This window comes from Saccopteryx bilineata, chromosome 8 (assembly GCF_036850765.1).
Source record: "Saccopteryx bilineata isolate mSacBil1 chromosome 8, mSacBil1_pri_phased_curated, whole genome shotgun sequence".
Lineage (NCBI taxonomy): Eukaryota > Metazoa > Chordata > Mammalia > Chiroptera > Emballonuridae > Saccopteryx > Saccopteryx bilineata.
This window is the reverse complement of record NC_089497.1, coordinates 70219041-70241295: the sequence shown is the minus strand read 5'-3', so window position 1 is coordinate 70241295 and position 22255 is coordinate 70219041. Positions and strand designations below refer to the sequence as shown.

General features: G+C 46.6%; 1 protein-coding gene across 2 annotated transcripts in view; it reads right to left on the bottom strand.

Annotated features, from left to right (window-relative positions):
* Nucleotides 1-22255, bottom strand: part of ABCC5 (ATP binding cassette subfamily C member 5) — a 99545-nt gene that overhangs the window by 19261 nt on the left and 58029 nt on the right. For both annotated transcript variants that reach the window (XM_066241784.1, XM_066241785.1), the window contains exons 16-25: nt 21493-21636; nt 16048-16150; nt 13531-13715; nt 12704-12850; nt 12284-12413; nt 10392-10545; nt 10172-10300; nt 6795-6981; nt 5395-5484; nt 3011-3200 (exon numbers count right to left, since the gene is read on the bottom strand). In XM_066241784.1, the coding sequence (XP_066097881.1) occupies nt 3011-3200; nt 5395-5484; nt 6795-6981; nt 10172-10300; nt 10392-10545; nt 12284-12413; nt 12704-12850; nt 13531-13715; nt 16048-16150; nt 21493-21636 (1459 nt within the window). The remainder of the gene's footprint in view (nt 1-3010; nt 3201-5394; nt 5485-6794; nt 6982-10171; nt 10301-10391; nt 10546-12283; nt 12414-12703; nt 12851-13530; nt 13716-16047; nt 16151-21492; nt 21637-22255) is intronic.

The following is a 22255-nucleotide window of genomic DNA, read 5'->3' as shown; positions in this document are numbered from 1 at the left end:
CGCCAGATCCTGTTTCTCATTCACCTGCAAATACCAGTTCTTCTTTCTCCTCCCCTGCTGGCCAGGGGCCCCTCCCTTCTCCACTGTGTTCTTAAGCTCCTCCTCTGTCAGACCCTCCACCAGCCATTGGCCCTCACGCCACGGCCCAACCCCAGGAAGTTCTGGCCCTGTCCTGCCTCTTGCTCCAGCGTTTCCAGCTGGATCTGGGTGCCAGGCTCCCCAGGAGCCCCCCTCCTCTTATTCTCAACCCCCAAACCCCATCTGAGACCTGGTGAACATGGCATTTAAAGTTTTTTTTTTAGTAGAAACAGGCCAAGGCTGTTCGCCAGGTCTGCATGCAGCAGAAGGTAACTCTCCAAACCCAGGCTCTTGTGGCAGCCCTGAGGCTGGCAGAGCAACAGCGGCAAGGCACAGGAGGTGCCCGACCCAAGTCCGGGCTGAAATGTAGCAAGGACGGTCAATGGGCCTAGCAGTGCCCCTGCCCAAGGCTGCCCACTAAGCCCTGCCCACTGAAAGCAGTCACTGGCAGAGCAATTGCCCCTTTTTGGCAACAGAATCATCCTCAGCAACTCTACGTGGAGGACAAGCCACTCAAATGGGAGGCGAAGCCAGCCAGGAGGGCTCACCACTTGAACCCCTAGGCCTCATGGACGACTGACACAGCCCAGACTCGAAGACCCCCATCACCATCACCGAGCCCTGGGTAATGGTACAGAAGTGGCTTGCCCCCATACAGGACTGCTGGCAGTCGGAAACACTGGGCCCTACCCATCTCCAGCTCACTAAAAGGACTGTATCCGCGAAGTTTCTCAAGTCATGGTCAAACAGATATTCCTACACCCATATATGCAACTCCCCTCAGAGCCACCACCTTCCGACTTCCCTTCCGTACAATGCCCCTAACCAGCAGGAAGGAGCCAGACGAATAGCGGCGCCCCTATCTAACATAAAAGGTCGGAATGTGAGGTCGGTTGGCAATGGGGGAAGGTCACATGAGGAACCAGACCCGGGAACTTTGGCTGGAACCGCCCACACCCAAGCACGCCAAAAGAAACTTCCCAGGAGCCCTTTGAAAAAGAGTGACTGTCTGTCAGCCAATGAAATTTCACCACATCGTATAAACTCGAGCCCCCCCCCCAACGACCCTATAAATTACCCCCACGCGGGAGCATCCGTGCGACTTCTCTGGCCCCTGGCCCCTGGACCAGAGAACATCGTCCAGGAAGTGCTCTGAATAAAGCTTTTATTATTCCACACTTCGTGGCTATGCCCTTCCTTCTTCTTCGGTGGGGTAGAAAGTGCTGGTAAAAAATGCAACAAAGTCCTCACAACCATAGCAGGGCCAGGCTCTCTGAGCCCTGGAAGAAGCTTATTAGGATTAGGGGTTAGTCCTTATAAGTCAGGCTATTCATAGTTATTTTATTTTTCTTGTTTATTTCTCTTCAGTCACTACTTCTGGTTTAATAAAATCTTGGTGAAAATTTTGGTCTGTTTTACTCGTGTGAAAGGAAAACCAAGGGATGGGAAGGGACCCCAGTCAGAGCTTCCGGGAGAGTAGGTATCCCTGGAGCCAGTGCAGTAGCGGCAGCTCAAGGGACGGAGCAGAGCCTGGGAGACAGCCCCCTCCTTGGCTGAGCGTCGTCTTGCCAGTGCAAAATACCTAGAGGCAGCACCTTGTTTTGACATGAAATAATTCCTTCAAACAGGGAGTAGGAAATGACTTTCCTTTTTTCCTGGCAGGTTCTTTCAAGTAAATTGGCCAGAAAAGATGTGAGCTTTTTTTTTTTTTTTTTCTTTTTTATGGCAAGAAAAAATAAGCTAGAAGAGTTTTGATGAAAAGGAAGCATTAGGTCCAGAAAGCCAATGAGAACTGACCCAGGGAGACCTCTTATACAAGGGTAAACAGGGCAAAAGGAGGTAAGAGTCTGTGAAATGTTATTAAGGAAGGAAAAAGGGAAAGAAAGAAATTGGTGAAGTCTTGAGCCTAGAAACCTAATGGGAATATATAATACACTTCTAAGAATAAGGGTGAAGTAAATGCCTAAAACAAAGGCCAATTCTCTAGTTCTTTGCAACTGATGTCAAATCAAGGAAACCAATTCTGTCTCCAAAGGCACCTAGTTTCCTTATTCAAAGCTGCATTAGCCTCCGATGAACATGAGGCGACCCCGGAATAGGTCACAGAGACCTGAAAGACTTCGAATTTCCTATAGAAAGAAGGATGTTCACTGCAGTGCTCCTCAGAACAGTGAAACACCAACAGCCGCACTAACACCTACAACTGGAGCTTGTTAAGTATAAATTATGGTGACTCACAAAATAGAACTTCTTTTTTTTTTTTTATTTATTTTTTTTTATTTATTTATTCATTTTTAGAGAGGAGAGAGAGAGGGAGAGAGAGGAGAGAGAGACAGAGAGAGAGAAGGGGGGAGGAGCTGGAAGCATCAACTCCCATATGTGCCTTGACCAGGCAAGCCCAGGGTTTCGAACCGGCGACCTCAGCATTTCCAGGTCGACTCTTTATCCACTGCGAAAATAGAACTTCTTATGCTGCATAAAAATCATGTCAGAGAATATTAACTGACATGAAGAATATTTGGAGGTTTTAAAAGCAGGCCATAAAACAGTGTGTGTAAAATGACCTCATTTTTGTAAACTTATTTGTTGACAGAAAATGCCTGGGAGATACCCACTAAAATTTCAACTGTAATTGTCTCCACATAGTGGAGTGATGGCTGCTTTTCCCCTTTGTAATTTGCAACACATTCCGTGTGTCCTGCAGTGAGAATGTGCACTTTCATGATTAGAAAAAGCACTAAATGTTAGAAAAGCTGGGTTGAAAATACTCCTAGAAAAGTGGTTTAGTGAGACCTGAGACATGAATCACTCATCTACAGGGGACCTGGTTGAAGGGATTAGAGTGATAGTCAACAAGCAGTCAATCATAGGCCCCAAACTTAACTCCGACAGGTTCAAATGGTTCTCCAGAGGAGCCTTGGAGTGTCCGTACCTGATCCCGTCCGCCCCACGATGCCGATCTTCTCCTTAGGTTTGATGGTGAAGGACACTTTCTTCAGGACCAGAGGCAGATTTTCCTGGTATCTCATCTCCGCATTCTCAAAGGTTACCTCTCCTTCCTGGGGCCAGTCAGGGGAGGGAGCCTTGTTTTTAATTCTGGCAGGTGCTTCCAAAGAGAGCGTCTAGGGAGACAGAAGTGGATGGTTCAGACTGACCGCAGATTCTGGGGTTTTCCATAGAAAAGTGAAACCAGAACCACCACAGCCGCCACACAGAAGCAGCCACAGCCCTGGCCCCTTGCTGAAAGTGTTCCTTGGCAGTAAGTGCTCAGCTAGAGACAGAGTCCAGTGGCTGCTAAGTCCACGGTGGCTCGCTAATGAGCAGCAGCTGGGGCAGGCAGCGACTTGCACACTGCCTTCCGTCTTAAGAGATTCTCCCACAAGGACAGGGGTCCCCAAACTTTTTACACTGGTGGCCAGTTCACTGTCCCTCAGACCGTTGGAGGGCTGCCACATACAGTGCTCCTCTCACTGACCACCAGTGAAAGAGGTACCCCTTCCGGAAGTGCGGTGGGGCCAGATAAATGGCCTCAGGGGGCCGCATGTGGCCCTCGGGCTGTAGTTTGGGGACGCCTGCCATAAGGGTCTTGGAGGCCAAGGTGGGGGGGGGGGGTGAGGCCTTCTACTCCTCTTCAACCCAGTAGTTTTTACTGGAATTCTCTGAAAATATTCCACTCAAAACAGGATTCCACCATTTGAAAACCACTGGCCTAAACCCAAAGAAAGGTAACATTTACTGAACACTTAACCAGATCCTGGCATTTCGGTACATCTTGGTGAACCCAGGAGACAGACTCTAATCCCGATTCTGCACTCACAGCTCTGTGAATGGGTGTATCACGTCTCCACTCTAGGTTTTAGTTCCTCATCCACAAACTGTGGGGACTGGATTTGATCATCTTAGATATCCATTAAAGCTTCAAAATTCTGGGTTTAATAATAAGTGCTTGTAATTTTTGTTCTCAACAGTCAAATCTCACAATGTTTTAAAAGTTTTGGTGTCTATCAAAAAAATAAAAAATAAAAGAACTTTATGGGGCTTAAAGCATTAAAGGCAAGTAAGGGCCAAAGGCTACAGTGCTCTGGGGTGTGGAGAACGAAGTGTGAAACTCCAGGCTGGAAGGGCTCTGTGCCGGGACAGGCATCAGGTTGGGAACAGGCAGGGGAGCCAGTCCTCAGAAATATGACTGGTTTGTGCTTGCGTCACTGTGTACCATGGCCGACTACCCCTCCCGACCTCTCCACTGAGGCTCTGACCAACAATGAAATTAATGCAAACTCTACCCACTCATATACACGTGCATGTCTCGTCCACAGACCAGCACATGGGCAAAGCAAGCTGACATATAAACATAAGGAACAGCTATTAGCAGACATAGTAGATTGCTCTATGCCATCCTTTCTCAGAATAATCTTTTCTAAGTTTGAGAAATACCCTATGACTAATGAGGTTCATGGTCAAAACAAGTCAGGGAAGCATGTCTCTGCTAGAAAACGCAGTTTACATAATATACAAGTTCCCACGAAAAAGGGTAGTTTTTCAAAATTAGGCTCATAAGTCAACTACTTAGAACTTGGAATGTACTCCTCCCACGTAAACAATGATATAAACGCTGATGCAGTCTGTGGGCAGTTCACAAGATAGGTAACTCCTGAGAACGAAGTTCAATTTGAAAACATTAACTACTCATCACTCTGCTTCTCTCTAGAGAAAATTGCTTTCAGAGCTCCAACAAGGACATGAGCAAGACGCTGCCCCATGGCAAGATGGCAGGGTTACTAAGGGAAGGTGGGAAGAGCTAGGTAATCTCAGTAGCAACTAAATTGACTGTTTTTTCAACTATGAATGCAGTTTAGAATTAGCTATGGAGGTTTTAAAGCATCTGAAGCCAGGCTCCCTGCCTCAGGATCATCTCCAGAGAGAGGCCCTTGCTTGTCTTTGCCTAAAGCACCATAGGGGGTCCTAAAGGCCATGTCTGGTTAAGAACAAGTGAGCCAGCCTGAGATTTAAATCAATACATGGTTTTACACGATGTATGAGAAAATGTTACATTCGTTAGCTGAACTGAACTCACAAGGTTTGCGGCATTTTGGAAATTAGCTGATGAACGTTAAGTTCTCAATGACACAATTCACAAATATATTTGGAAACTCTTATGCTAATTCCCTTTTCTGTTCCAGGTACACTGGAGGGATTGCTGGTCCTCTCCTGTGGGAGAAGACACGCCTCCTCCTTGCGTATCTGCCTGAGGCAGAAAAAGGGTAAAATGACTCTATGAAGTGTCAGATGGCAGTACAAGGCCTGCTGCAGTCTGACCTTGATGTAGTGGTTGATCCTTTCCACTGAGGTGAAGCGAGCTTCTGTCTCGGATGCCAGTCTGACAGTAAACTGGAACAGCCCCGTTAACTGATCATGGAAAGCAAAAATCCAAGAGAGAGTTCATTATCAATATATGCTAGACCAACACTAGAAAATTCCTTCATCTAGGGGACCACAACTCAATCATAAAAACCAACGGGGCACATACAACAGTTGGTTTTAGGAACTAAGTTGTTCTGTAAACATTTAAGACAATGCCTATCACGCCCTAATCATCTGTAATTCACCGTGAATGCAGGTGGCATCGTGGTACTGCTGGCACGAACTTTCCTGTACCCAAAGGCTTTCCATCATCTTTACATGCCCAGGAACACATATCTGTAGTGTCATACGTGTACCTGCACCTGCTGTGGCAGTCACAACAGATGGAGATACATGTCGACCTGCAAGCAGCTAGTGGGAGTACTTCCAGGAAAGGCCACTCAGAGCAACGGGCCCTGCGGAAGTGCTCGCAGGACACCTGCGCACTTCCGTTACTGCCCATCCAGTAATCGGGTAAGTGCACCACGTGCACAGACACTTTTGGGAATCTGTGAAGATGTGTATCTCTTCTCAGGTTTCCGTTGGCTACTTCTTTATCTTTCCACTATGGAAAAATGTCAAACATACAAGAGGAGAGAGGACAGTATAATAATTCCTACGTAACAATCATCCATCTTAGAAAATTGTCAACTCACAGATAATATTGTTTCATTTATACTATCCTACCTTTCTGTATTATCTGGAAGCAAATCCCATACATTCTATCATTTCATCCATAAATATTCCAGCTTATCTCTCTAAAATACAAAGACTCTTTAAAAACACAATACCATGATGACATAACACATTAAGAATTCCTTAACACCTCCAATACCTAATCAGAGCTCAAGTTCCCAATCGTTCTTTGAGCTAAAGACCTTAAATCATCCCTAGGGGCCAGAAGGTCTACATATGTAACAGTATTTGTAAAAGCAGGAGCCTGAAAATAAAATATACATGAAAGAAACATCCTCAGGGTACAGTATTTCTTAGAAGTCTATGAAGAGGCTAGAGATGACAAGAGAGGCCTACAATCAAACTATTTTCAAAAACACCTTTATGAAGAAAATAGCACCTGTTTCTCAAACACATGCAACAGCCTTGAAACCCTTTATTCCTACATACTGGTCCTACATCTCTCCCATCCTCCGGCCCCAGCCAAGTCCACACGGTTACTGTCAAAGCAGTCTGTGAGGGGCTCTAGGAGTCAAAGGTGAAATGGTGGCTTAGGGGAGAGGCCCCATCATGCCTCTCCCAGGCCAATATAGGAAGGATGCAAATGAGCGAAGGTGGTGTCCCCATCCCAGGAGACTCACCTGGACGGCGTAAGAGATGGCAAGACCTGCGTATGGCGGAGGAATGTGCCCGTGCATGAGCACGATCATCAGCCCAGTGGTGGTGATCAGGGCAATGCTGATGAGGTCAAGACGCACGGCCAGCCATCGCATTGCGCACGTGAACAAGAAGAAAGGGCTTTGGTTATTATCCAGTAGCTCCTGGTACCTGTGAAGAAGGCAGAATAACTAATAGGCAAATAAAGTACCACCTGACCTTGGTCATGAATGATGTCAAAGCTCTGGTGAAATATGAATGGGGGGGCTAATATTTAAGTATTTCCTAGGCTCCACACATTGGAAGACATGGGGTTTTCTAGTTTTACCCTTTAAAGAAACGTATTAAGGATGTTAGAGGGCCTTGGCCAGTTGGCTCATTGGGAGAGTGTCAGCCTGGTGTGTGGATGTCCTGGGTTTGATTTCCAGTCAGGGCACATAGGAGAAGAGACCATCTGCTTCTCTACCTCTCCCCCTCTTGTTTCTTTCTCTCTTTCTCTTTCTATTACTCTTTCTCTCTCTCTCTCCTCCCCTCCTGCAGCCATGCAGCCATGGCTCAATTGGTTTGAGGGAGTTGGCCTCAGGTACTAGGAATAGCTTGGTTGTGGAGCAACCGAGCAATGCCCCAGATGGGTAGGGCATCCCCCCTTAGGGGCCTGCCAGGTGGATCCTGGTAGGGCACATGCAGGAATCTGTCTCTGCCTCACCTACTCTCACTTAAAAAAAAATAAAATGTTAGAGGAAACTACTCTAACAGCATAGAGAAAGCATGGTGGAAGGAAACCAAATAAAGACCTGTGGAGGTGCAGTAGATAAAGCATCAACCTAGGACGCTGAGGTTGCCAGTTTGAAACCCCGAGCTTGCCCAGTCAAAGCACATACAAGAAGCAACAAGAAGTTGATGCTTACCACTCCTCACCCTGCCTTTCTCTCTCTCTCTCCTTCTTCTTTCTCGCTCTCCTGTCTCTAAAATCAATAAAAATCTTTAAAACAAAAATGTCTATGTCAGGGTTCCTTTTCTCAAAGAAAGAAAGGTTACAAAGACACACTGCAGAAACAGCCCAAGGCCAGGAAAAGGAAACTCTCAGACTGAATACCTTCAAGGGGACACACTTTGCTCCTACACCATCACTGAGCAGAATGATACCTGCTTCCCAAGGCCATGGAACAAAGTCAGGCGTTACACCACAGAAAAAAACCCCTTTGCCAATGAAGAAAGGGAGACACTGCTGTTACTAGGGGCCCTAGAGAAAAGATCAGACCCATCTGAAGGCTCAGGCGCCACACAGAATTTAGGACTACAGAGCAGGAAGTCTTTCCAGACGAATGTGTATTAAATTTAAAAAAAGCACGTTTCTTCCTCACAGTAAGATATGTGCTCTTGCCTTGGCTAGTTTGCTCAGTGGATAGAGCACTGGCCTGGCATATAGATATCCGAGGTTTGATTCCTGGTCAGTGTACACAAGAGAAGCGACCATCTGTTTCTCTTCTCCTCCCTTTCCCTTCTTGCAGCCAGTGTCTCTACTGATTCGAGTGTTGGCTGGGCACTTGATTTGTCCAAGTGTCAGTCTCAGGCACTAAAAATAGCTTGGCTGATTTAAGCATTGATCCCAGATAGGGGTTGCCAGGTGGATTCCAGTTGGGGTGTATGCAGGAGTCTACCTCCCCTCCTCTCACTTAAAAAGAAAGATAGGTGCTCTTTACAGAAAATTAGAAAATGCAATAAAAAAGGGGGAAATACAATAAAAAAGGGGAAAATTCAAAAGTCCTGTAATGTTACCAGTTAAAACCTGAGTTAATATTTGGCTGTATTTCCTTCTAGCATTTTTTTCAATGCATCTACATATATATGTATGGATACACACACGCACACACGTACCAAGTCAGAATATTTTTATCTTTTCAATGAAAGTTAAGATATTTTTCTGAGTTGTTTAATCTAATCATGTTTAAGTGAAAGAAGAGGAGACAAATAGAATCCTGCATGCACCCTGACCAGGATCCATCTGGCAACCCCTATCTAAGGCCGATGCTCGAATCAACTAAGCTATCTTCAGCACCTGAGGCTGATGCTCAGACCAGCTGAGCCACTGGCTGTAGGAGGGAAGAAGGAGAGAGGGAGAGAAGAAGAGGAGGAAGCAGACTGAACCCGGGACGTCCATATGCCAGGCCGACACTCTATCCACTGAGCCACCTAATCTTTTTACTCTAGATTTTCTTTTTAAAAATAAATTACTTAATTTTTAGAATAGACAATATATGCACAGGACAAACTATTTAAAAAGTACAAAAGTTTAACCATGAAAAGTCAGTTTTTCTCCTGCCCATTCTCCAGCTACTCAGCGCAGCTCCCCTCTCCGGGAGCAACGACTAGTTTCTGTGTATTCTTTCAGAGATATTCTAACTGCTGTACTGACAAACACACACTGAAAAGAGCGAACAGCACACACACATCTGCACCTTGCTAACCTATCTAGAAATCATCCTGTATCAGTACCTTTATAGTTGCCTCATGTTTTCTAAGGGCCACATAATATTCTACCCTATGAGGACACCATAGCTTTTAAACCAGTCTTCTGTTAAAGGACTTTAAGTTAGTTCCCATCTCCTATTAATACAACTTCCACAATGACTCTCTAGGTACATAGATGTCTTATATAAACAATATTCAACAACTAAATAAAATGTCAGTCTAATATCCATGACTATCTTTTGCTGTTCCAAAAAAAATAAGCAAAACTCCATCAAATATCACTGAGGACCAAAAGCCAACAGACACCAAGTCTGTATTTTTGTCATCTCATTTGCTCAGAAGGGAGTTCCACCAACAAGTGAATTTTAATCAAAGACAGTAAAATAACTAGTGGCCCTGGCCAGTTGACTCAGCAGTAGAGCATCGGCCTGGCGTGCGGGGGACCCGGGTTCGATTCCCGGCCAGGGCACACAGGAGAAGCGCCCATTTGCTTCTCCACCCCCCTCTCCTCCTTCCTCTCTGTCTCTCTCTTCCCCTCCTGCAGCCAAGGCTCCACTGGAGCAGAGATGGCCCGGGCGCTGGGGATGGCTCCTTGGCCTCTGCCCCAGGTGCTAGAGTGGCTCTGGTCGCGGCAGAGCGACGCCCTGGAGGGGCAGAGCATTGCCCCCTGGTGGGCAGAGCTTCGCCCCTGGAGGGCGTGCCGGGTGGATCCCGGTCGGGCACATGTGGGAGTCTGTCTGACTGTCTCTCCCTGTTTCCAGCTTCAGAAAAAATAAATAAATAAATAAAATAAAATAGTCCTCTTAGTAATGAGCTTTAAAATCCCCTGTTCTGATTAAATTCAGGGATGCTGGCTCCCCTGCGAGCCCCCTGCCACCTCAGCACCAACCTGTGGAGAAACTCCTGCCCTTTGTTGTAGGCATGGATGGTGGCAAGGCCCTGGATGCTGGATGTGATGTGAGAGAGGAAAGGTGATTGAGTGATATTGTCCAGACGCTTCAGTTCTCGAATCAGGACCCTGGAGAGAGAACAAGTTCCAGTCAGAGGGCAGACAGAGAGCACTTCTGGCTCTATCCTCTGCCCTAAAAGACACGACCCATCCTCTTTACCTGGACACAATGTGCAGAACTGCAAAAAGGATGACGAGGGGCGCCACTGCTACCAGGAACCACGGGAAGACCCCTGCGATCATGCCAACGCAGAAGAACACGAGGATGACGTTTTGGATGAACATCTCGGCCTGGAAGGGCAGGCGCACGTCAACTGGGGAGACCGAAAAGAAACAAGTGTCAGGCTGTGAGGGTCCGCAAACAGGAAAGACAAAACCAAACATTTACAAAGAAAACAAGAAGAGATTTCCCAAAATCCTATCTGAAATTTGTGTGTTGTTTTTTCAAACGGCCTGATCAAAGAAAAATCTAGAAACCTGGTGGCTCTAATTTTTCTTGTTCCAAGAATATTTAAGTAGTCTTTCTCCCCATGCCTTCTTTTCGGCTCACTATGCTGCCCGATCCCTTAACACGTTTCCTCCCTTTACAAAGTAATATATGCTTGTTGTACAACTTTTTTTGAGATGAAGGGGGAGAGACAGAGACAGACAGACAGGAAGGCAGAGAGATGAGAAGCATCAACTCATAGTTGCATCACTTTAGTTGTTCACTGATTGTTTCTCAATGTGCCCTGACCGGGGCTGGGGTGTGAGGTGACTCAATCCGAGCCAATGACCCCTCGCGCAAGCCAGTAATCTTCGGTCTCAAGCCAGTGATTTCTGGGCTCAAGCCAGCAACCTCGCGGTCATGTCAATGATCCCAGGGTCAAGTGGCAACCATGAGGTTTTGAACCTGTGACCTCAGCATCCCAGGTCAACACTCTATCCACTGAGCCACAACAGGTCAGGCATAAAATATTTTGAAAATAAATACATAAAAAAAGATTACACATAATCTTTATTCTGACCAAAACCAGTGAATTTCTGCTGACATGTAAGAAAATTTCCATCATGGAAAGTTTTAAACATACACACAATCAAGAGTATACATACTTGAAAAGTTATCAATATTTTCATCTCTTTTTTGGCTATCTCTTCCCTACATTTTTTTTTGGAGGGGAGGGGTATTGGAGTATTTTCATGCAAATCCCAGAAATATTAATACCACTGATTTTTTTTTTAGTTTTTTCTCTGTGTGTGTGCGCGCGCAGTTTATATATTTAGCAGAAATGGGATCCCATCATGAATCATCTGGGTACCAGTGATGGCTGAGACCTTGCTACCTGTGGCCATGGCTTTACACCGCTTATCAACATCTGAAATGAACACCTTCTACAGCGGCAGCACAGTGCAGTAAAAACATCAGCCCTGGAGTCAAAAAGATCTAGGTTCAATTCCCAGCTTTGTTATCTGATAGATAACTCTGCAATTTTGGGCAAGTTATTTAACCTTTTTAGACATCAGCTTTCTCACATATTCAGTGGGTGACACAATCAATATTCACCTCACAGGGCTGCTGTGAGGATTAGGAGAAGGCATGCAGAACATTCAGCACACAGTAGACCCTCAATAAATGCCAGTTGGTGTAACTAATAATCTGGGCTCTGGGAAGTATTTAAGTTCTGGTGCTGACACAGCCCATGCAGCAGTCAGAAAACCGGCTAGAGGCTGCAGGTGTTCAGAAAGTAATGGACTACTTCCAAATAAATATGTGCTCTGGAATCTCAGATGCCCCGTTCTAACTCAATTCTCCGCCTTTATACTAACTCAATCCTCTGAATTTGTTTTCAGGTTAAATAAGGTCAAATTAAAACTTAGACGAAAGGTGAAAAGTCAGATGGATCCTTTGCCTAAAAATAAGTTGCATCCTGGAGAAAACACCAGAACTACGACGTTCCTGGTACAAACACCAGCAGCCACTGTGCTCTGAGAACCTAAGGCTGGATGGACCTGCATTACCAGGAATGTCATCCCGAGGGCTGGAGGGCACAGCGAGGAAGTGCTGGAACCTACCTTCATCCATGTCTCTGGAGAACCTGTTGAGAATCCTCCCCGTGGGGGTCGTGTCAAAAAACTTCATAGGGCTTCGAAGGATCTTTCGGAAAAGCTCGTCGTGGAGCCGGGAGGAGGCTCGCAGTGTGCCCTAAGGAGTGGAGTTCAAAGTGATCAGGACCTAGGGACTCGGGCAGCTCAGCTCCTACTGCCCAGGCCACGCCTTCACAGGACACCCACTCCCCAAACTGGAGAAGGGCAAATGGCCACAGAGGGAGGAGGTAGATGATATGAAAAGGCTAAGGCTCATGGGATACGGGTCACGTCAGTGAAGGCTGCCACCGAAGGAGTTACCTTCCTCAGTGTAAACTCAAGAGAGGCCATGCTGAAGCCTGACCACGGTCACTAGGGTGAGGAGAAGCAGCAGCCACCACTGCGTACCTTGACAAACACCACTCCTCGGACGGCCTTCAGGATCAGCATGACAGCCATGGAGAGGGCATAGATGCTGGCGTAGTACCGCATGTGAGGATTGTCCTTCATGCTGCTGCTCACAGAGGTCTCGTTCCCATGAGTCACCGTGCTGTTCTGTTGGAGGCAAGACTCCTAAGGACTACCGAGAACCCTGCTCAGGGCCATTCTCAGCTCAAGGGAGGGTGCAGAAGAATGGCTCCGGGACCTCACCTGCAAACACAAGGGGGGCTCTGCCCTCTTCTCTTTTTTCTAATGGATGCAGGCAGAGAGCCCACAGGTGTGCTACTGATAAGTGCTACTGTCTCGAGTTGGTCAGGGAGCAAATATCTGTGAGGTTACGTTAGGGGCTCATCTTTTTCATCCTGGGTGACGTGACCCTTGTTCACTGTGTCTTTTAATCGAAAATGACTTTCCATAAGAATGGCCAAGAAGCAGGCTCTCTCGGGAGCATGCCCACACCTTTACTCTTTTTTCCTACACTCTGAGGGACCCCATAAGACTTGCAACCAGGGCACTAGTGGGCAGCAGCAGCTCGCCTCAGGCTAACCCCCTAAACCTGTGGCCAAGGTCCCCTTGTCTCTGACTTCTCAGTGAGCTAACAGCAGCCCTGCCTTGGCTCACTTCTTCACTAGGACGATTCTAGAGAGCCAAAGCAGAGCACTGCCGAGGCTTCTCCTGTTGCTTCTTCTACCCTAAGACCTTCCTCTGTTTCACTGTCCCAGTTTTAATAAACACATTCTCTCAAAAAAAGAAGCAGAAGAATGGCCAGGCCATATGGAGAGATGTAACCTTACCCCACTTCCTTCCTTGATCCAGTAACTCAACCACCAGTTGCTAAAGGCCGTACTGCCCACATTCAACATGAAAAGGGATGTAATGAACAGGAAGGCCAAGGGGCCCCCGGCAGCCTGGATGTAGACACCGTACACTGACCAGGGCACTGAGCCCTGCCCCTTCTCCTCCACTTGCACCAGCTGCCCTAGGGAAGAAAAAAAGAAACACAAACTCAGAAAAGGCCACTTTTCTAAATTAAGTCACCTGTAGAAGAGCAAAATAAAAAACATCCTACAGTTTCACACGGGGCTCTAGATCAGAATTATTTCCTCTTCAGCAGCATTCATTCATCCATTTACAAAGTCTCTTCTACAAACAGGCCCAGGATGAGGCCCTGGAGCAGTAAAAAGGAGTAAGACCAGGTCCCTGCCCTTGAGATCTGCCTGAGTATCCTTCCACAATCTAGTAGGTGTTAGAATCCATCGGAGTCCGAAAAGACCAGAGTAACAGGCTTTATTAAAAGGAAGAAAGGAACCCTGCCGGCCTGACTCGCAAGCGAGCAAGGGAGAGTCACGCCAGGCACAGACTAGCCAGGCACAGACTAGGACGTGCTTTTTTAAAAGTTAGGGGAGGGGGAGTGAGAAGGGCGGTGGGGTTTTCAATCACCCAGGGCTTCTCGGCCTGTGACGTCAGACACTCCTTTGCGGCTGGTCATCTGCCGAGAGCCCGAAGCAGACTTACTGGCAGGGCTAAGAAATGACACCTGAGAGTAGACAGACTGGCAAACACATAATTCTAATAAAATATGTTAAGTGCAATGTTAGTGCTATATGCAGGGCAGCACGGGAACACCCAGGAGGTATTGCTAACCTCCTGGGGGAAGCTGTGGGGTGCTTAGCACGGAGGCTTCAGGAAGACTTTATGTAACTCATAAGCCGGAGCTGGCAGGCGTGAGGGTGGGGAGTGGGGCAGAGGGGGACAATGGGCACAGAGGAGGGAAACAGCATGACCTAAGAACGATAACCAAGTCAGCACAGCTGGAACCGTATATGTGCCTAAGGAGTGGTAAAGGACCAGGTCCATCAGGCAGGCTGGGGTCAGAAGTTACCCTTCAGACAAGAGTGCCCTGTGGAGATGTGTGGAGATTTAACGCCCAGCCCTACTGGCTAGACGGGCCTGGGATGGCCTGTCCTGTCAACTCTTGTATGTATCCCAGTGTCCCACACAAATAACGACATTTTTTATGTGTGCCGTATCAAGAAAAAGATTAGAAAACACTGCTTTGAAAATGGGAAGAGGCCACTAAAGGACTCTGTGCAGGAAGGTGGGTTGGTCTTGGGTTTTCAACTCTATCTCCCGGGTGTCTGCATGGAGGACAGACAGCTGCAGGTACAGATGATGAAGGCCAGAAGCAGAGCCCTGGCAATGGGGATGCAGGCTTAGGAGGTAAATTCAGTAGAACGTGGTGATTGCTGTAGGAGAGAAGATTCAAGGATAGCTCCGAGGGGCTTCCTGGTGTGATCAGGTTACTGATGCTGAGTGCCAATACAGAGAAACAGCACTACCAGAACCCTCTTCCTCTTTATCACACATCTTTAATTATTTTGGGACAAGCCAAGTAGGCCAGAAGTGGTTCTGTAGATAAGAACAAATGTTCCCTGAGGATATTTTGGTTTTCTATACTGCCTCTGGCAGGAACTGAAAGATTGTTTTTTTTGTGTGTGTGTTTTTCTCGTGTGTGTGTGTGTGTGTGTGTGTGTGTGTGTGTGTAAGCTATTAAATCACACTTGAATTCAAAATTGATACCTGGCTTATTAAAAGAAAGAAAAGAGGCAGGGAGTGGTAAATTAGGATTAGGATGGTCAACTCCTAACACCAAGCATCTGCTGCAGTTTTAAGAACAAGGAAGTGAAAACAGTGCCAAACCTGAATTCAAAACCTCAGGTGAGGAGGTGACATAACAGAAAGAGAGCTATAAAAGAGGACTGTGTTCTTTTCTAACTCTCAAGATTTGTTTCAGTTGATACGATAAAGGGTTGAAAGAACAGGACTCTGGCTAGGGAAAGTCAGGTAGGACAAACCCTACATGTAACTCTTCGCCACAGTTCGAGGGCAATCTCTGAGGAGTGTACCATTCTAACGGCATTACTGAGAGCACAGGCATTCTTAGGGCTGGACCCCCCCTACCAGGGTCGGCACTGGCTTTCAGAGAGCAGAGGAGAATCACAGAAAGGAAGGGAACACCTCTACCCACCACTCAACTTTTCCACACTCGGGATGACTCAGCTATGATTAGCTGTACCTGACCGCACAGGAAGAGAGAGGATCAGAGGCATTCTTATTGCCTTGGTCTGTTTAGGCAAACAGAAGGTGCCTCATGGTCTCCTGTTATTACATAATAAATATTTTGTTATTCCAGGAATATAAGGCTAGATACTCTACAACAAACAATGTTATCAAATATTATGAATTACTGCATGGCATAATTTCTGATATACTTTAATGACAAATCTAAAATCTCAAAAAAAGGTCATTACCTTCCTCTGGCTTCACTGCTTTCTCCTTCTTTACTGATCCCGTTTTAGGACCTTTGTCTTGTGACTTCTTCTGTGAACCACTGGTTTCCTTTTTTAAATTAATCTAATATTAAAATAAAAAGTGTCTCCAGTCATGATACGGCCATGCAGGCAAATGTCCACAAGATCTACCAGAGCAGCGGTTCTCAACCTGTGGTCGCCCGATGGCTTTAGGCGACCCCTGTGGTTTTGGTCGTTCGACCCCCGCCAGGGTCGCGACCCACAGGTTCAGAACCGCTGTTCTAGAGAGTCATTTATCAAGCTGCTGCTGTAATTGAAAAGAAATACATTTTTTGTAAAACCTACACATTCTGGCCCTAGCCCAACTGCAAGTTCCTTTTCCATTCCCGGGGCTCCTCCTCTCATGCCATACTAGATTTCTGACCATTCCTCATACCACTGTGACTCTCCACTTCTGTGCCTTTGTCCAAACTGTTTCTTTGCTTGGAATGCCCTACCCCTTGTCCAAATGCAGTCACAGTTATTTCCATTCAAACAGATTCAAATCTTACACTCTCCCTGAGGCAACTCAGATTAAGTCTAGAATCAAGTCCCCCCTACCCAGACACTGTGAGTAGTATTTTATTACAGCATAGTTGCTATAACTGTAACCTGGTGTGAGAGCACAGAGCACTGGTCTTCCCTAAGAGATGATGAGTCCCTCAAAAAGTGAGATGATGTCAGCCCTGACCAGTTGGCTCAGCAGTAGAGCATCAGCCCGGCGTGTGGAAGTCCTGGGTTCGAATCCCAGTCAGAGCACACAGGCGAAGTGCCCATCTGCTTCTCCACCCTTCCCCCTCTCCTTTCTCTCTGTTTCTCTCTTCCTTTCCTGTAGCCAAGGCTCCACTGGAGCAAAGTTGGCCTGGGCACTGAGGATGGCTCTATGGCCTCCGCTTCAGGCACTAGAATGGCTTTGGTTGCAACGGAGCAACGCCCCAGATGGGCAGAGCATCACCCCATAGGGGGCTTGCTGGGTGGATTCTGCTCGGGCACATGTGGGAGTCTCTCTCTGCCTCCCCGCTTCTCATTTCAGGAAAATAAATAAATAAATAAAAGAAGTGAGATGATGTCTCACTCAAGGTTATAACCAACAACACAGGGCCTAATACCCAGAACTTCCCGCAAGAGGGCACAGAGGAACTTAGTAAACATTCATCAAATTGAACCTGAGAGATTAGAAACTACTAATGTTTTCCAACTAAGTTCCTCTTATATCTTTATATAGAAAAATTTTAAACTATAGCTTTACTACATTAAATTCTATGCCACACCCTCATGACTCCAGTTTGCTCTCGAACCAAACTTCTAAAATTCATAGTGAAAAAGTCACAAAATAATATAAAATTTAGAGCCACACATAACCCTAAATTCTATTATGTATGGCAGTACATGAATAAATGCACTGACTAAAGAGAAAATTACCATTTGCTGACCACCTATTAGGGAAAGAACATAACATATCATTTCATTTAACTGATGCAACTATAAGAGGTAGGTACCATCCCTATTTTTTTTTTTTTTTTTTTTTCATTTTTCTGAAGCTGGAAACAGGGAGAGACAGTCAGACAGACTCCCGCATGCGCCCGACCGGGATCCACCCAGCCCGCCCACCAGGGGCGGTGCTCTGCCCCCCAGGGGGCGATGCTCTGCCCATCCTGGGCGTCGCCATATTGCGACCAGAGCCACTCTAGCGCCTGAGGCAGAGGCCACAGAGCCATGCCCAGCGCCCGGGCCATCTCTGCTCCAATGGAGCCTTGGCTGCGGGAGGGGAAGAGAGAGACAGAGAGGAAAGCGCGGCGGAGGGGTGGAGAAGCAAATGGGCGCTTCTCCTGTGTGCCCTGGCCGGGAATCGAACCCGGGTCCTCCGCACGCTAGGCCGACGCTCTACCGCTGAGCCAACCGGCCAGGGCCATCCCTATTTTTAAGATGAGGAAACTGAAACTCAGGATAGTTAAATGAAAAACTGAAAGTATGCCCCTCCACTACAACTCATTGACTTTCAAAGTCTATTTTTCCTCGGACATTCCAGATATTAGCTTCTCTCCCTCTTACTTTCCCCTCCATGCCCACAGTGAGGAGAAAACAATCTGAACAGTACCCTGAGACTCACAGGACGAGATCACAGACCCAAATCTGCCTCAGGGTGTCTCTATGGAAGTTACTGAGGACACCTGGCATATTTGAGTTAATCGAAAGGCCAAAAACAAATTAGTCACAAACCCTTAGTTGTATTGTACCTGAAATCAAACAGATGACACTCAAAGATTCTCAGAAAAGATTCCAATAACTTCCTGCTTTTATTCCTCTCAGACATGAAAATGACTTGGTAGCTAAGAAGTAATTTTCAGCCTAGCCTGAGTGCACCTCTAGGACCCAAGGTGACCACGGAATAAGGTGTTCATACGAAAGCAGGTTGGCATGAAGGAAGAAAAAGCTCTTTGGCAAGTAAATACGCTCTGTGTTTGCCTAACTCGAAGCCCAGCTGCCATCTTTGGGCAGGACAGCACGGCAGAAAGAGCTCTTTGGAATCAAAGTGCACCTGTTAGTGTTGAAAAGAAACAGGTCCAAAGTGCAGTTACTTTTGCTAACCCACAGCAAGACTCAGTACCTAACTGCAGTTCAGGCTCTCCCAGGAATGCAATTTTCAACCATTCAGCCTGGAACTTCCTGATCAATACTGGTGAGGTAATCTGCCTAAGACCCACTGCCTTCACCTAAAGGAAGAGGATTTTGCCTGAGAGACTCCACTCTTTTAAAATCGCCTCATCCTACCCTCTTTCTACCTATGGAAACCTTCCATTTTGTACAACTCCTCAGAGTGCCTTTCTAGTTGCTAGATGGGCTGCTGCCCGATTCATGAATGACTTCATAAACCCAATTAGATCTTCAAATGGCCTGACCTGTGGTGGCGCAGTGGATAAAGCATCGACCTGGAAATGCTGAGGTCGCTGGTTCGAAACCCTGGGCTTGCCTGGTCAAGGCACATATGGGGGTTGATGCTTCCAGCTCCTCCCCCCCTTCTCTCTCTCTCTGTCTCTCCTTTCTGTCTCTCCCTCTCCTCTCTAAAATGAATAAATAAATTAAAAAAACAAAAACAAAAGATCTTCAAATGTACTGGAGTGAATTTTGCTACTTAACATTAGCAAGCTGCTTAACTTTTCTGAGCTCCCACTTCCTCAGCCATAAAAGGGAGGGATAATCATATTTTGCTACAGAACTCTGTTTAAATCGCTACATAGGATGACATTTATGAAGTGCCTAATCTAGTAACTGGGACCTAATAGTTGTTAGTTAATGAGTGTCAAGTCAGCAGCCAGGACACCAGGGATCATTTTTAAATGTATGCAATGTTAAATTTCTCTTCCCTGGCTCCTCATACACTTGTTCATTAAAAAAGGAATTTCATGCCCTGGCCGGTTGGCTCAGTGGTAGAGCGTCGGCCTGGCGTGCGGGGGACCAGGGTTCGATTCCCGGCCAGGGCACATAGGAGAAGCGCCCATTTGCTTCTCCACCCCTCCCCCTCCTTCCTCTCTGTCTCTCTCTTCCCCTCCCGCAGCCAAGGCTCCATTGGAGCAAAGATGGCCCTGGCGCTGGGGATGGCTCCTTGGCCTCTGCCCCAGGCGCTAGAGTGGCTCTGGTCGGGCAGAGGACGCCCCGGAGGGGCAGAGCATCGCCCCCTGGTGGGTGTGCCAGGTGGATCCCGGTCGGGCGCATGCGGGAGTCTGTCTGACTGTCTCTCCCCGTTTCCAGCTTCAGAAAAATACAAAAAAAAAAAAAAAGGAATTTCATATGCTTCAATCAGGATTGATGGAATTTTTTAAACTAAGCTTTGACTGAACAACGAACACATTGTGGATCCTGTAAAAAAAAAAAAAGAAGGAAATCTAACCTAAAGTGACCTCCCAGGGTGATCTAAACATCAATCCCTAACTGGGCAGGTCACGGTGGAGACTCATGCTTCAGGCCTATAACTTTTTTTTCCAGAACATCAAAGCCTTTTATTCTAGTATCCCCAAAATTGACTGTGGAAGTAAAGTTTCTACATTTAAAAAGTTTATACAAATGACATGAATTGCAATTTTTATAAAAGTCAAAATGAAATGTTCTACATAGGACAAAAGATATGCTTAAGCAACACACCATATTTGCACAAAGCCACTGAATGTCATGAGTAACAAACGGAAAACCTTAAGTCTATGGCCGACTGAGCAAAGACTTAAGTTTGGTATTCTATGAGCTCAAGATTGTGAACTACTCTTTTTTTTTTTTTTCATTTTTCCGAAGCTGGAAACGGGGAGGCAGTCAGACAGACTCCCACATGCGCCCGACCGGGATCCACCCGGCTTGCCCACCAGGGGGCGATGCTCTGCCCCTCTGTTGCATCCAGAGCCACTCTAGCGCCTGAGGCAGAGGCCACAGAGCCATCCCCAGCGCCCGGGCCATCTTTGCTCCAATGGAGCCTCGCTGCGGGAGGGGAAGAGAAAGACAGAGAGGAAGGAGAGGGGGAGGGGTGGAGAAGCAGATGGGCACCTCTCCTGTGTGCCTTGGCCGGGTATTGAACCCGGGACTTCTGCACTCCAGGCCGACGCTCTACCGCTGAGCCAACCGGCCAGGGCCGTGAACTACTCTTAATATGCAAAAGCTCTAATGACTCACAGAATTTTGTGTTGGAACTTTTGTGCTTCTAGTTGGCACATTATCTACTTTTTAAAACATGAAATTAATAGACACCTGTGAGAGGCTGTGCAAAACTATCATGTTTACAAAAATGGCACAGGTCTAAAATTTCTTTCTTTAGTAAAGTAAGTCAGCCCTGTCCACTGTTCTTGTGCATCTAGGGTAACAAACCTTTGAAATACCAGAAGCAATCCTTTTTCCCAGAACCCCCTAAAACTTAATCACCTTCAAGAGAGCACATCATCTGGTTAAGGTCACGTAATCTAATCTCGGCCTTGCATTCCCCCACCTCCATGTAATGCTCCATACGCTCCTCGCCTAATTAACCCCAAGTGTAGAAAAGAAGCTGCAAACTCATTCTATAGAGCATTTAAGATCTTATTTCCCAGCAATGTCATCAGTTTGGCTAAAATAAACTCATAAAAATTCTCTATGTAAGGGTTGGAAGTTTCTTGCTTTGACAACACACAGAAGCTACAATGTTCTTTGTCACTGCCTTATTAATAAGTTCTCAGTGGCAGAAGTCCTTGGCTCACCAGCCCTACAATCCTGCTCACCTATAGCTGAACTAGTCTGTGAACTAAAGCACAGCAGTGCAGTCATCAGAAAATAGGGCTTTGCTGGTAAGACACAGGCAGTAAATTCAGCTGATATCCGGCCATCACTCAGTGAGCTCACGCCTCCCTTGCTAAAAAGGGGAAATGCATACAAATGCCATTTGACTCTTACCTCAACTGGAGGTGTCTCTCCCAGCAACAGGTTATTAAAAATGGTAGCATAATCACCACTGAGATTCATCAGTTCCTCATGGCTGCCCCTTTCTGTAATACAGCCCTCTTTCATGAAGATCACTTTGTCACAATCAGCCAGGTACTAGAGGCAAAGGCAGGAATAACACAGTGTTGCTGATATTTGTGCAAATGCATCCAATCATTCATACTTTAATCTAGTGGTTCTTACCTGGAAGCCACTAAGCCTTGCAGGGGACATCTGACAATATCTGGAGACACCTTCGGTTGTTACAATTAGAGGGGAGAGAGGAGTGCTCCTGCCATCTGGTAGACAGAGGCCAGAAATGACTAGTACAGCCCCCCACATGGAAGAGCTATCTGGCTAGTGTCAGTGGTCTGCTTTGGTTTACTGTGCCTTGAGATCTATACGGTTCCAAGCGCAGTTCCTTCCGTTTTTGACATAAATCTACTGGGGGAGCCACAGGAGCCTTGCATTATACTTCACAACCTTTCACCACACTCAGAAGTACACAAATTACTGACTTTCTGTGGCAGAATGAAGGGTTAACCCCAAACTTGACAACATATGCAAAGCTGATGGCGACATCCTTGAGCTGCTCTCCAAAGCGGCTGCTTGTCATGGCATGACAGATGGGGAAGACTTGTTTTCCCGAAACAGTTCCCACTTAACTTAGCATAATGCTTTCCAAACTATCTCATACCCAGACTCTCTTTTCAGCTTATCCCTTTTACTTACTGAT